The sequence below is a fragment of the Cydia splendana genome, chromosome 18 (assembly GCF_910591565.1).
Source record: "Cydia splendana chromosome 18, ilCydSple1.2, whole genome shotgun sequence".
In the NCBI taxonomy this organism is placed as follows: domain Eukaryota; kingdom Metazoa; phylum Arthropoda; class Insecta; order Lepidoptera; family Tortricidae; genus Cydia; species Cydia splendana.
In genome coordinates, this window is record NC_085977.1 from 6,463,260 (window position 1) to 6,477,882 (window position 14,623).

Genomic DNA, 14,623 nt, shown 5'->3' on the forward strand with positions numbered 1-14,623 from the left:
ATAGCTAAACATTAATATATAATCAGTGTTTTATAAGTTGCAAAACCCCTACTTGTAATGCATGTCATAAGTTACAAAATGTTAGGTATTGGGTCCGGTGACTACCCAATGGTATAATTATTAATTGCTGTAATTATATACATCAATTAATATAATATTATCAAAAAACATAAAGCCATCACGATAGTGAGCCAGTACCGTAGCCTATGGTCGCTTAAAACTTAATATATGTTGCTTGTTTAAATACTTTGTTTTAACACGACTAACATGCAATTACAGACTCGAAGTTGCACGATTTACATTATTAGATTATAAAAAAAAAACATTTGTATGTTCTAAGTTCTAAATGACCTAAATTTTGCCTACTTCAGTCAAAATGTTAATTAAAAACTAAGCATCCTCTAGTGTGAAAGAAATAGTTATATCTTCTTCTACATTTATTCTACATTTATAAGGTAGACATTATATAGTGTTAGAAGACATAGAGAACGTTTTTCAAACATACAGCTTAATTTCATAATGAATTATAGCAAAATAACTAGAAAAGTTTCTGAGAACCGTCATCACCATACACATGAAATCATCACCGGTCGTCATTTTTTCCCGGTGATGATGGGTATGGTGATGACGATTTGAGAGTTTCTTGTTTTTATTTCTAGAATACGAATAATAGTAGTTAATGTCTATGCTAACAATAAACTTCATGTAGTTTGCCATTCATTTTAGTAATTATTTCTAATATATCATTTGTAACTTTTTTAGACCAAAGCATAACGGTGATGATGCTCTGTTGTGACAAACTACGTTTTACAAATTTGTTCGTAATATTTCTCACGATTCAGTGATGTGACTTTATAGTGAAATCATTTTTGGCATTCTATACTAAAGTGAAAAATAGGGCAAGGACCTTTAGCGGTATTTCGTTGTTCATACACTGAGATAAGCTCACATTGACATTACCATGACGGTGTTGACGAATATTCGTGACAAAATTTTAAATATTTTTAAATGTACTTTCTCGGTGAAGGAATTATTGCATATTTTTTCATGTGTTAAACAACAACATGGAAAAGATATAAGTAAAAGAAAAATCGCAATCGTACGATAGGTATGCTATAATTTTCACTGCAAACAAAAAGGTTCAGATTTTTCCGGTCGACGGTGATGATTTTAGACACATAAAACATTTTATATAAAAAAAACTATTAAGTTATTGGAGATGGTAATTGAAGGAACATGAAGATAATAGTTCTTAAAAACATATAAAAAAGTTGCAACTCGCACAACCTACTAGTTTTTTTTATAAAGCCCGAACCATAAGTTTTCGCTGGATTTTGAAATCCACCCAGGTAAGTAATCGGCGATCGAATTCGGCGAGCCAAATTGGCGTTTGATCACGATGGCTGGAATGGGCTTTATACAACAGATGCGCGTTCCTCAAACCTAAGTATACAACTTTTTATACCTACACTGTCTTACATCCTCGACCGATACAGGTAATAAGATTAAATGTCCCTAATAGGGTATTTAGATAATAGGAGTAATTAATACATGAGTGAATTTGTGAAAACATTGTTTGAATTATCATTATCACTATTATCAGTCAGCATGATGAGGTTTTGGCTGGTCATTTAAAATAACCACTCAAATGGAATAAGTTAATTTACTTTAGTTTAGTAGCTAGGTACCTATGTCATTATCATTAAACACATTTAACGACCTTAAATATTGTAAATGAACTCTGATTAATTAGACAATGATGTTGTTTAATTACGTATTGGCGTCACAATACCTTTGTCAGTCATGGCCATCGCATCTAGTAAAACAAAGGGGTAGGTATCAAATTATCAATGTAGTGCATTCCTTTGCCATCGTATTTTCTCAGAAACGTTCTTATTTTTTATGCTACTTCACCTTCAGTCAACCTCAGTATTTTTTGTACTGACACTGACTGAAATATTATAACACGTTCGTGCGTTTAAGAGCGCTCTTACAAGAAAAGTCGAAATAATGCAAAATTGATGATACTAGTCGACGAAATTCAGGACTTTGCGCTCATTATTAGAAACAATGAGTACTTGTTCCAGTAAAAGCGTCTTCTTATCTTTATAAATATCGTTGTAAATATTAGAAAAAGGACTTATTAAATTAGTAATGATTTTTTTTCTGATGGTCGTTTCCGAAAAACCCCGTGAAGCACTGAATGGCGAGCTCTTATTTGGAAATGTTGAGAATTTTACTCTGCTAAACCTGGCTATTTTGTATTACTAATACCCTGTACTTTAGGCATATCAAACTATATTTTTCCTACATACCTTTGAGAAAGAGAAAATCAAAGTAAAACGAACTCGATTTTCTCTCCGAAACAAGTGGCAATTCCTACGAAAATCTACTTAATATCGAAGTCATTTTCATACTCAAGCAATCTGCAACGTTTGCTTATACTGTTGGTATACATTAGTGTTTATGAAATTCTACTATAATTTTTTGGCAATTTTTTGAAAACTACTCTATATTACCGATGACGCGCGCTGCGCCAGCTCAGTGCCGCGGCAGAGCTTGTAGAGGCTGGACGTGTGTCGGTCGGCTCCGCACATTTTCAACGGCGACGACGAGGTTTTTTATCATTGTGTGCGGCGGGCGCCGTGTAAAACGCTATACTGTGTGCGTGTAAACCGCAACGAGAGACTTTGATCCTAGCACTGTTTTTATAGTATTATAATTTATAATGGTACAGTTTAATAAACTACCGGACAGGATTAAAAATATTTGAAACGACCTGACATTCTATATGTATTTATTTGACTCAAGATAGTACTCAGGGTCTGATGATGGAGCCGGAAGGTGGTCACCGGTACCAATCAACCATGCAACTAAACCACTTCGTGTTTGGGCTCGTTTGATTCGGCTCAACAAGATCTTTGACTTAAGATAGTACTCAGGGTCTGATGATGGAGCCGGAAGGTGGTCACCAGTACCAATCAACAATGCAACTAAACCACTTTGTGTTTAGGCTCGTTTTATTCGTCTCAACAGGATCTTTGACTTAAGATAGTACTCAGGGTCTGATGATGGAGCCGGAAGGTGGTCACCGGTACCAATCAAGCATGCAACTAAACCACTTCGTGTTTGGGCTCGTTTGATTCGTCTCAACAAGATCTTTGGCACAAGATAATACTCAGGGTCTGATGATGGAGCCGGAAGGTGGTCACCGGTACCAATCAACCATGCAACTAAACCACTTCGTGTCGGGCTTCGTTCGATTCGTCGCAACAAGATCTTTGACACAAGTTAGTACTCAGGGTCTGATGATGGAGCTGGACTGTGGCCACGGGTACCAGTCTACCATGTAACTGAACCACTTCGTGTTTGGGCTCGTTTGATTTGTCGCAACAAGATCTTTGACACAAGGTAGTACTGAGGGTATGATGATGGATCCGGAAGGTGGTCACCGGTACCAATCAACCATGCAACTACACCACTTCGTGTTTGGCTTCGTTCGATTCGTCGCAACAAGATTTTTGACACAAGTTAGTACTCAGGGTCTGATGATGGAGCTGGACTGTGGCCACGGGTACCAGTCTACCATGTAACTGAACCACTTCGTGTTTGGGCTCGTTTGATTCGTCGCAATAAGATGTTTGACACAAGATACTACTCAGGGTCTGATGATGGAGCTGATAGACAGGTACCCGTCGCCACCTTCGCGCTCCATCATCAGACCCTGAGTACTACCTTGTGTCAAAGATCTTGTTGAGATGAATAAAACGTGCCTAAACACGAAGTGGTTTAGTTGCATGGTTGATTGGTACCGGTGACCACCTTCCGGCTCCAACATCAGACCCTGAGTACTATCTTGTGTCAAAGATCTTGTTGAAACGAATAAAACGAGCCTAAACACGAAGTGGTTTAGTTGCATGGTTGATTGGTACCGGTGACCACCTTCCAGCTCCATCATCAGACTCTGAGTATCACCTAGTGTCAAAGATCTTGTTGAGACGAATCAAACGATCCTAAACACGATGTGGTTTAGTTGCATGGTTGATTGGTAATGGTACCTTCCAGCTCCATCATCAGACCCTGAGTACTGTCTTGTGTCAAAGATCTTGTTGAAACGAATCAAACGAGCCCAAACACGAAGTTGTTTAGTTACATGATAGACTGGTACCCGTGGCCACCTTCCAGCTCCATCATCAGACCCTGTGTATCTTCAGTGTCAAAGATCTTGTTGAGACTAATCAAACGAGCCTAATCATGTTACTACATGGTTGATTGGTATCCGTGACCACCTTAATCATCATCAGATCCTCAGTACCAGTTCGTTTTTAAACTCTCGTTGATACAAACTTTACAACCTATAGGTACCAAATGCAATGACGAAACATGTAAATAAGCGAGTAGGTACCTATAATTTCTTTCGAGTAATATACCTTCATAAGTACGAGTATTCATAAATTACGTCGTTTCAAATGGGAGGAGTGGGGGGGGGGGGGGGGGGTCTGTACATCGGATGATGGTAACATGACGTAGGAGGAAACAGATTCATCCGAAGCTTGATTTTTGGATGATTTGAGGGGTGGGGCGGGGGCAAAAATCGTCAAAAATAGATGACGTAATTTATGAACAGCCCCTATGTACATTTGCACTGCATTTAGTATTTTCGTACTTACCAAATAACAGTTTTAGAACTTTAAAAGTTAAGTACAGTTAGTGTTGTTATGGTTGATTTCAATATGCTTCGCGAAGGATCAAGAATGTTTAATCCATCATTGTAGTGCGAGTGTGGTAGAAGGGATCGGCATACTGAGCTCGCACGGCCTGCCGCAGCGCGTAAAATGCCTAAACTCGCTCAACGCCGAAATGTAATAGCGCTCTTAAGTGAAAATACGATGGTAAAGGATTATAAGAATAGGAATAACCTTTTTAACATTTGTCAATGTCCTGTGGCCCCGCACTATACTCTGTATCTTTAGGTATTTAAATATTTTAAATAAAAGTAAACAAAATCTCAAATGCCAGTTGAGGGTAGATGAAAACTTTACATGATCAAATAATGTAAGTTAAGTGGTTAAAGTCTGGTCGTTGAGTGACTGATCCAGGCGGGTTTTGTATTTGGTTGGTTAATTAATAAATGTTATAACTACCCGACTAAATGTTATAAAATGTACAAATTGTTTGTTTACTTTTATTTAAATAAGTAAGTACCTAAAAATACAGACTATAGGCTATGCCCGTCACGTGGTAGCCGGATTCGTAAAAGCCGTAACACACTACCGCACCGCACCGCGAGTTTATGACTAACGTTATTAGACTTTACATATACGCCATACAATCAATGAATCTTGGGTTCAAACGAATAAGGTTGCTATAGTTATTGCGCCTACCACGTAACGATTTTAAAAATGAATATGCTCTGTACAGTCGACGTCAAAGATATGTTTACGTTTTTCGCCTTATTACAAAGGAGTTTCATTTCATTTCATTTCATTTATTCAGTCACAATTTACATTGTATATGAATATAAATTATAAGTAATTAAAATTAAAAATAAAACTTAAATTATATCATGCAGCTATAACTATTGTTTTACAAGACTTAATAAAAAAGTAAGGAGTAAGGTGCAAAAGTGTAAACATATCTTTGAAGTCGACTGTACAAAATTTTGTTCACGGAGCAATTTTGGAATCATGAAATTCGGTAATTTGGATAAATTAAACTATTGTCAACATTTCAAAAGATTTTATTTTCCACCAACACGCTAATACATTCAAAATACATTACAATCGGAAACTGCTGATTAGATTTCACCAAAATTATAATACTCAACAACAAAATGAGACCTTTACTTTCAGGAAACTAAATTATGGAAATATTCACTGACAAATTTGTTACTTTTGAACGTTAACACGCCAGTAATGACACACTTTATTATTAGTATTAATTACAGTGTCCTTCTTAAAATTTTCTCAAAACATATTGTATTCCAGTCCACTATTGCAAAATTTACGGGTTATTTAAACATTGCACACATCCACTTCAGGTACAAATTCTTAACTATGATATATTATAGTATAGCCTACTAATTACTAAACCATATTAAACTCTTCAAACACCCTTAATCATATTTTTTCAGCCTTTTCTGCCGTGCACCGTTTGAGATACGCTTTTCTTTGGTAGCTTACGTTGTGGCATGCGACATGATCATTTTCTGCAAGTAAATAATAAAAAATCATTAAATGGGATGAAACTCGCAACGCTCAACGCAGATGGGGCTGCATTTGTATAGGTTCTAATGAGCGAGTTCGAATAGGCCTAGGGAATATTACGCAAAACTCTGCCTAGAGGGCGCTACTAGTAAAAACTAAGGGCCTGCCGCGAAATACGATAATCGAAATTTCGTTATCTGCCACTCTCTATCTACTACTAGGCAGATAACGTAATTTTGATTTTCGCGTTTCACGGTAGACACTGTAAGTGTGTAAACAAGCCGCCTTGATGCATCAAAGTCATAGTGAAAACTTGTCAAAAAACAGTTTAAGGCATAATATGTATATGTTAATCAATGGTTTACAATATGTACCACTGCTGCACTCGGGCGGCAGAACATTGCAGTAATACCCCCTATTCCAGGTTTTCAATCAAAAGCAATACCTCTATGGTTGATATAATTTCTTGGTCCAATGACTCGAATGTGCATTATGTCTCAATCTCTCACTAAGCAAAATGTGAGACGCACATACACAGAAATGGGCAGGTGGAATACCACCCTAAGATATGCACCAATATTTTTACAGTAGTCAGTGGGGAGACAGTCCTGACTTCGGGCAAACTCGGCTCCGTTCGGCTCAGCATTGCTCCGAGCAATTATTAGGGTTGACACAACTTGACGTCCGTTTACGTGCACAACCACACATAAGATAATGACTTGAATTTTGACAACCCTAAAGGGACAGTGCCATAAGTTAGAAAGGAACAGCATGATTCGACCCTGAATCGCTGTCAAACTTCGGTTTTGTAGGAAGTTTCCTTTTTGTACGGTAGTACTATTACTTATTCTGTGGCAGGCTAGGCTCACTGCGAGATTTCGTCGCTTTGCTACAAGTAGCTAAAAGTACATCCGTTTCACACCAATTTTGGTGGCTAGCCATAGGCCGCGCGTGGCGCTGTTGCCACCTAGCGGCCATATCTGTCCTGATCGTAACAGACGCGTTTTGTTAGAGTGAGTCTTCTGTACCTAGTACTATTATTTATTCTGTGTCTGTGGTAGAGTGTACCTTGACGGGGCGCAGCGCGTTAGTAAGCTGCAGGCCGAGACTCCGCGCTAGGACCAGCGGCGGCAGCTCCACGCTGTACAGCCGGTGCAACGCATCCACTGCTAACTGTGTTGGTACGTTGTGCCGTTGGCGGGACGTCTCGTACTTCTCTAGCCAGGAGTTGTCACCTGGGGGAATAGGGAGTGTTACAGAATTGGGTATTTGACATTTTTTTATGAATGGCATCAATCGATCAGGTTTGTTTTGAGGGTCAAATGTCTGTATGGGACCCATTGTCTTAAAGCAATACAAAAGTCACAAATGATGGTTAAAGTCTGGCACCCGCACTTTACTGACGAAACGCTTTTAACAAAATGGCAATACATCGTGACGTCACCATGTAGCGTTAGAGGCCGTTTCGAGGTATGGAAAACAAGGAAATTGCGATTTTGTCGGTGAAATATTGCGTTTAAGTGTATTGTTGGTATACAATATTTAGTATTTTTTTTAATAAAATGTAAGGAATCGAATGGTATCATTATTTTTTCCTATTTAAAAGTAAAAACAAAAAATGTTTGGAATTTTGAGGTCTTTTTTATTATTATTACCATATATTTTTAAAGTTTCCAATGTATTGTGATAAATTGCTCATTTTCTATCTATTTAACTAAATTAAGTTATACAATTCAACATGTGTCAACAACCCTATTAGAAGTAGTAGAGTTATTGAATGTTGAATTCTAAACGAACCGTGCGCGTTGGAAGGGCATTGTTACCAGCTGAATCGAAAACTTAAACTTGGCATTTATATTTCGCGCATATCAAAATTGCCAAAAAGCGGACCCAGAGCTCTCTTTAGGATGCAGAAACTAGGAAAGCGCTTAAGCTGAGATGCAATGGATCAAGAAAACGTCTATTCTAAGTGTGCACAGATATGTCAGTGACAATGTATGGCCGCGTTATGGTAGACGTAACACTTAGCGTACAGACAGCGACGAGTCTACTTTTATTCACAGAGCTTAGGGTGGTATTCCACCTGTCCAATTTCTTTGTCCAATTTGTATTTTGTCTCAAATTTTGCTTAACGAGAGAGTGAGACGCAATGCACATTGGACAAAGAAATTGGACAAGTGGAATACCACACTTTAAACTCTCGCGTTTTGTACACATATTTAATTACACAAACGGGTCTACCGCGATATAATTTCATTGTTTTTACCTTAAGTTCCGACGTTTCAGCCGAGTTGCACCAGCCACTAGTCTTTCCGTGACGACAGCTGGTGCAACTCAGCTGAAACGTCGGAATTTAAGGTTTGCGTAATTAAATACGTGGAATACCACCCTTACATATATCTAGTCCAGTGTAGATGGCGTCGGAGAGGTGCGCCGCGAGGTCGCGCACGTCGCCGAAGCCGAGGTTGACGCCCTGCCCCGCCAGCGGGTGCACGCGGTGCGCCGCGTCTCTGCAAATATCCACCAATTAAATAAACCTTATTTATATTTCGATGTTTTAATTATTGTTCTACAACCACGAACCTATTCGGCTGTAATCTAGCATACAAATAGCTTAAAACTAATTAGGCCATAGGATACTATTTTTCTTGGGAACCATTCCTAAAGGAAAAGAAATGGGGGATGACGTTTGTAAGCTTAGCACAGGAACGCTGCGACAGTACCTTATCCGCGAAGTAGACTATCTGTCCCTCTCTAATTAATAGTTAGAAATAGACGAGTTGTCTATCTCGCGGGCAAGATACTGTCGCTGTGCTCCTGTGCTAAGCCGACTTGTAGACCATTGTTCTTAAAGCATGAGCGCAGCTATGACGTCATAATGTTTATAGTATATCCTGACAAGTACCACGTACCGTACCCTATGTATCCGGCAGACCTAGGTTTTTCAGGCATGATATAAGCCAGGATGTCATGGTGTCATGGTTCATGATATCCTTATAAGCACAATAAGGGTAACACTGGGAACAATGTTCGAGTGCTATGCCTAAACCCGAGCGGGAAATTTGCACGCGATTTAGATACGATCTGACAAACTGACGGTAACTGCCCTCCAAGAGACCTAGGTTCTTCAGACATGAGTTTACCTATTACATCATAGTGTCTATTTTATATCCTAGCAAGTAGGTGCAGTAGCCATCAGATATATCGGAGCAGCTAAGGCGCTCACAAATATCTGAACACGCCTCTATTGTCAGGGCGTTAAAGTGCGTGTTCAGATATTGTGAACACCTTGGCCGCTCCGATATATCTGATGGCGACTGTACTTACTCTATGAGAGCGATATAACGAGTGCTATGCCCGAGATCGAACGAATCTGGGAGACTTCGGTTCTTCCGATCGTTTAGCCACGATGTCATAGTGACTAGTATTCTACAGTAGTAGAATAACATCCTTGCAAGTACTTACCCTATAAGTGCGACACCGGGAGCTATGTACCGAGTGCTATGCCCAAACCCTAGAGGGAAGGCGGCTCGCGATTTCGGCGCGATCTCACGGACTGAAGGAGGCAACTGTCGGGCTGTGCCGTCCGGGAGACCTAGGTTCTTCAGGCACGAGCTTAGCCAGGACGTCATGGTGTCTACGGTCCCGCTGCGGGGGTATTGCTTCCACTGGAAACAAAATTGATATAAGCCTCGTCTCAGGAAATAATTTAAAGGAAATTCCTATGAGTGTCATCGAACTGTAAGACATTGGGTTTACCTATTATGATGGCGTTAATCACATGGTCGGGATAATTATAAGGTCATATTCGATAGAATAATATGTGATGCTTTTCATGTCAATAAAAGCGACCATTATAGGCAAAACTACCGATCAATTTTATTAGAAAATATTTTTTAGTTCCTAGTGAAAACATGTAACTCGTTGAAGTCTGGCTTGACTATATAGTACAGTAAAGGGCCATAAAGTTTGCACATCGGTATTTAGAAAGAGAATATTGGAGGCAACGAGAATGAAAGAGACAACGCTCTACGAAGCCGAAATTCCGATGTGCAAACTTTATGGCCCTTTACTGTACGTTGCTTCTGGAAAAAAATATATGGAAAACTTGGCATAATTAATAGAAGACTTTTTTCAATTGGGATATGTACGTTATGGACCGAAGTTATTTTTCATCAACCCTCCCCCCTCTGCGTCACCCCCCCACACCCCCGCAAAGGGCCCGAACCGCGGTTTTTCTAAATTTTTAAGAAAACCGTTCAAGATATAGAAAAAGTGTGTAGGAACGAAGTGATCCTTAGTAAATTTGCTGTTTATCTCTTATACACACTATAGTGCTATCACTTATAGTTTTTGTGAAATCTGTCACCATGTATGCATTTTTTTTAGAATTTACGTTTTTTTTTCTTTTGTAAGATAACTTTTCTCAAAATATACTTACGATATCGCTAAATTTTGTTTAATTTAAATAAATAGTTAATATGTTCTTTAAAATGGTGTATTATTTATTTCTAAACTCCTTCATTTGACGATGCTATGCCATTTTGAACATACATCGTCTTCAAACATTTCTAAGCTCACCGAAGATCGTTACTATTAAATTAACCACTTGACTGTGAAACAGATCGCACGGTCGCGTTTTTATAGCTCGCCTCACATAGCCTATAGAAGTGGTGTGCGCGTGCCTCCGTTAGGGGCAAAATATACGCAATGCGACAATATTAAAAACACGTTTTAACATTCCTGACAATATACCAAAAACAATAATCTACGTATTTCGGTCGGGTTATTGAAATGAAATGAAAATTTTTATTTGTTGCCCACCATAACCCATACCACATTTATGGTGGGGAACAAACAAAAAGTGAGACTGTGACAAGGACAAGCAATAGTACCGCTTTCTTGCTACTCCTACTGAAAGTTCTATAAGTGTATCTTTTAACAACAACAACAACAAGTTCGGTCATTTGGCCCCTTCCCCGTTTCCTCTCTATTATTGTACCTCTATGTTGCCTCACCATGCCTATCACGCTCTAACAAGTATGTAAGTGCGAAAGGGACGCGCATAGTGATAGGCGATAAAAATGGAACCGTGCTGCGCTCGCTGACCGAATTTTATACAACACAAACGAGGGTGAACCCACGATTTTTGACCACCACACACATGAAAAGTTCATCATCTTCTTCGCGTTGTTCCCGGCATGTTGCCACGGCTCATGGGAGCCTGGGGTCCGCTGGCAACTAATCCCATGATTTGACATAGACACTAGCCATCTGACCTTCCAACCCAGAGGGGAAACTAGGCCTTACTGGGATTAGTCCGGTTTCCTCACGATGTTTTCCTTCACCGAAAAGCGATAACTAACGCGAGGAAGAAGATGTGTGTGGTGATCAAAAATCGTGGGTTCACCCTCGGTTGTGCTGTAGGTACCTATAAATTTCGGTCAGGATCCGTTTCATATACAGACAAGTGGTTAATAACGATATTAGCTGACATTGAAAATATTTGAAGGCGATGTATTTTAAAAATGGCATAGGATCGTCAAAAGAAGTAGTTTAATAATAAATAACACATACATACATATAATCACGCCTATTTCCCGGAGGAGTAGGCAGAGACCACGGTTTTCCACTTGCTACGATCCTGACATACCTCTTTCGCTTCCTTCATTTTCATTACATTCCTCATACACGCTCGCCGGTTTAGGGTGCTCTTGACCTGGCCTTTCTTCAGGATTTCCCCGATCTGATCAGAGAAAATCCGCCAAGGTCGACCCCTTCCAACTCCCACTTCCATTTCTCCCTTATACACTCTCTTTGAGGCTAACAATTTCACTCATTCTTTCCACATGTCCAAATCATCTCAAAATACCTTTCCCAATTTTAGTCACTACATCAACATTCAGTCCACACTTTTCCCTTATCACACTGTTCCTAATTCTATCTTGCAATCTCACACCACACACACTTCTCAGCGCTTTCATTTCCACTGCATTCACTTGGCTCTGATGCCTCTTCTGCCATACCCAACTTTCGCTACCATACATAATTGTAGGCACCAACACCCCTCTATGAACAGCCAACCGTGCTTTTTGCGACACCTTCTGGCTGCTCATAAAAGCGTTAAGTGTCCCATTCACACGTTTTCCAGCATTCACTCTCCTTTCAATGTCTTTATCATGCTTACCGTCCCTAGTGAACAAGGTTCCCAGGTACACAAACTCTTTCAATAAATAATACCCATTTTAAATAACATATTAACTATTTACTTAAATAAAAAAACCGGTCAAGTGCGAGTCGAACTCGCGTTCCAAGGGTTCCGTACATAAGTCCGACTCACGCTTGACTGCACATTTCTAATAGGTTTTCCTATTATCTATAGGTAAAGTACTATTTTGTGTATTTTTTCAATTTTAGGCCCAGGAGTTTCAGAGATAAAGGGGGGGGGGGGGTCGGACAGACAGACAGACGCACGAGTGATCTTATAAGGGTTCCGGTTTTTCCTTTTGAGGTACGGAACCCTAAAAGCGTGAAAGATATCGTAAGTGTTATTTGAGAAAAGTCATTAGAAGAAAAAAAACACTGAAAATGCTAAAAATAGCATCTTCCGTGACGTATTGCGCAAAAACTATAAGTGATAGCAATATAGTGTGTATAAGAGATAAATAGAAAATTTAATAAAGATCACTTCGTTCCTACACCCTTTTTCTGTATCTTGAACGGTTTTCTTAAAAATTGAGAAAAACTAGGTTTTGGACCCTTTGCGGGGGTGTGGGGGGGTGACGCAGAGGGGGGAGGGGAGGGGAGGGTTGATGAAAAATAACCTCGGTCGACAACGTACATATCCCAATTAAAAAAAGTCTTCTATTAATTATGCCATAATTTTAGCTAATTTCACTGAACTAATAGAGAAATATACTAAGACAAGAGTGCTCACTCCATACATCAGTTTTGGTACCAAAAAGACTAATATTTTCATAGTCGACATCTAGCATCGAGTAGCGGAATTATCAGCAATGCTAAGTAGCAGTAGTAGTACTGTCAAGTGACAATAGATGTAGCACCGACCGACCGGAAACTCTAATGCTCAACAACATAATAAGAGGTTCCGGTCAGTGCTCGGTCGGTATGGAGTGAGCCATCTATGTATTTGTATCTGTATGGCTTGACCTATTGTTGAACACACGAGCGAGCTCTGTCTGAGCTTGAGGGGTAACGTTATGGGACCAGTTATTGAAACATCGACGAACTAATCCTCAAGCAGCTGTAGCAACTGCTTGGCGTGTTCCACGTTCATGGACTACACTTGCAGGCTCTGCCAAGGGTCCAGGGGTAACGCCACGGGATTAGTTGTTGAACTGGTGAAGTATTTACCAAGGCATCGTTCAGCGCATTGACGAACTGTTTCTCAGGCAGCTGCAGCAACTGCTTAGCGTGTTCCACGTTCATGGACCACACTAGCGAACTCTGTCTGGAATTGAGGGGTAACATCACAGGATCAGTTGTTAAACTGGTAAAGTATTTACCAAGGCATCGTTCAGTGCATCGACGAACTGTTCCTCGGGCAGTTGCAGCAGCTGCTTCGCGTGTTCCACGTTGGTGGACCACACTAGCGAGCTCTGTCTGGTGTTGAGGGGCAATAACGCCACGGGGCCAGTGGGGAGGAACCGCTGCCATGCTGTTGTATTTTCAGTTTCCTGGAATTTGATAAACAAACTGTTTGTTAACAGGTATAGTAATAGTCGTCACAATATCTTTACACAGTGTGAAAAAGAAACGACTGGACTTAACGATAACCGTAGGTTAGTTAGTTAGTTAGAGTACACTGGAGAGGAAATGTAGTACCATCGCCCACACTCCGTCCGTCCGTCCTCCGTCCATAACTGTCCGTCGGTGGACCTTATGCATTTTGTAATAAGGTCCACCGTTGGATAGTTAAGAGTGTTGCTACCTACCGATCAGTACCTACATAGGCACAATTACTGATAGAATTGCCCCCAACCATAGACTAGGAATCCTCTAGACGGAGCTTAAAGCAATTATTTCATGAAACCGATGCTGCCAAAAATACAGGGGTGCGGGGGACGAGGTGAGCGAGTCCCGTGCCGTGATTGGTCCGTTCAAAGACACGGGCGTCACTTGTGTGTTGAGTGTCTTTGTAGACACTTGACTCGAAAATGGAGTAAAACTACCGTATATTTGTGGCAGAGGCAGAGGGGGTAGCGCTACTATGCTCAGTCTAGAGGATGTCTTGTCTGTGCCCCCAACATACGGATATTAATTTTTTTCGAGTACGGTATGCTATGCTGTAAAGTAGCTGCGTGGTGGAAGAGTATTTAATAAAAATGTAGATTACAGACGATTACTAACCAAGAATGCTAATATTTCAAAGCCCAGTCTTGATGTTGTTAAAGTTT

General features: G+C 40.0%; 1 protein-coding gene across 1 annotated transcript in view; it reads right to left on the bottom strand.

Annotated features, from left to right (window-relative positions):
* Window positions 1-5,769: 5,769 nt before the first annotated feature.
* LOC134799438 (ubiquinone biosynthesis monooxygenase COQ6, mitochondrial) overlaps window positions 5,770-14,623 on the bottom strand; it is a 28,965-nt gene continuing 20,111 nt past the window's right edge. Inside the window, exons 5-9 of the mRNA XM_063771837.1 lie at window positions 13,733-13,903; window positions 9,672-9,874; window positions 8,601-8,716; window positions 7,275-7,441; window positions 5,770-6,208 (exon numbers count right to left, since the gene is read on the bottom strand). Of these exons, the coding sequence (XP_063627907.1) occupies window positions 6,179-6,208; window positions 7,275-7,441; window positions 8,601-8,716; window positions 9,672-9,874; window positions 13,733-13,903 (687 nt within the window). The 3' untranslated portion in view covers window positions 5,770-6,178. The remainder of the gene's footprint in view (window positions 6,209-7,274; window positions 7,442-8,600; window positions 8,717-9,671; window positions 9,875-13,732; window positions 13,904-14,623) is intronic.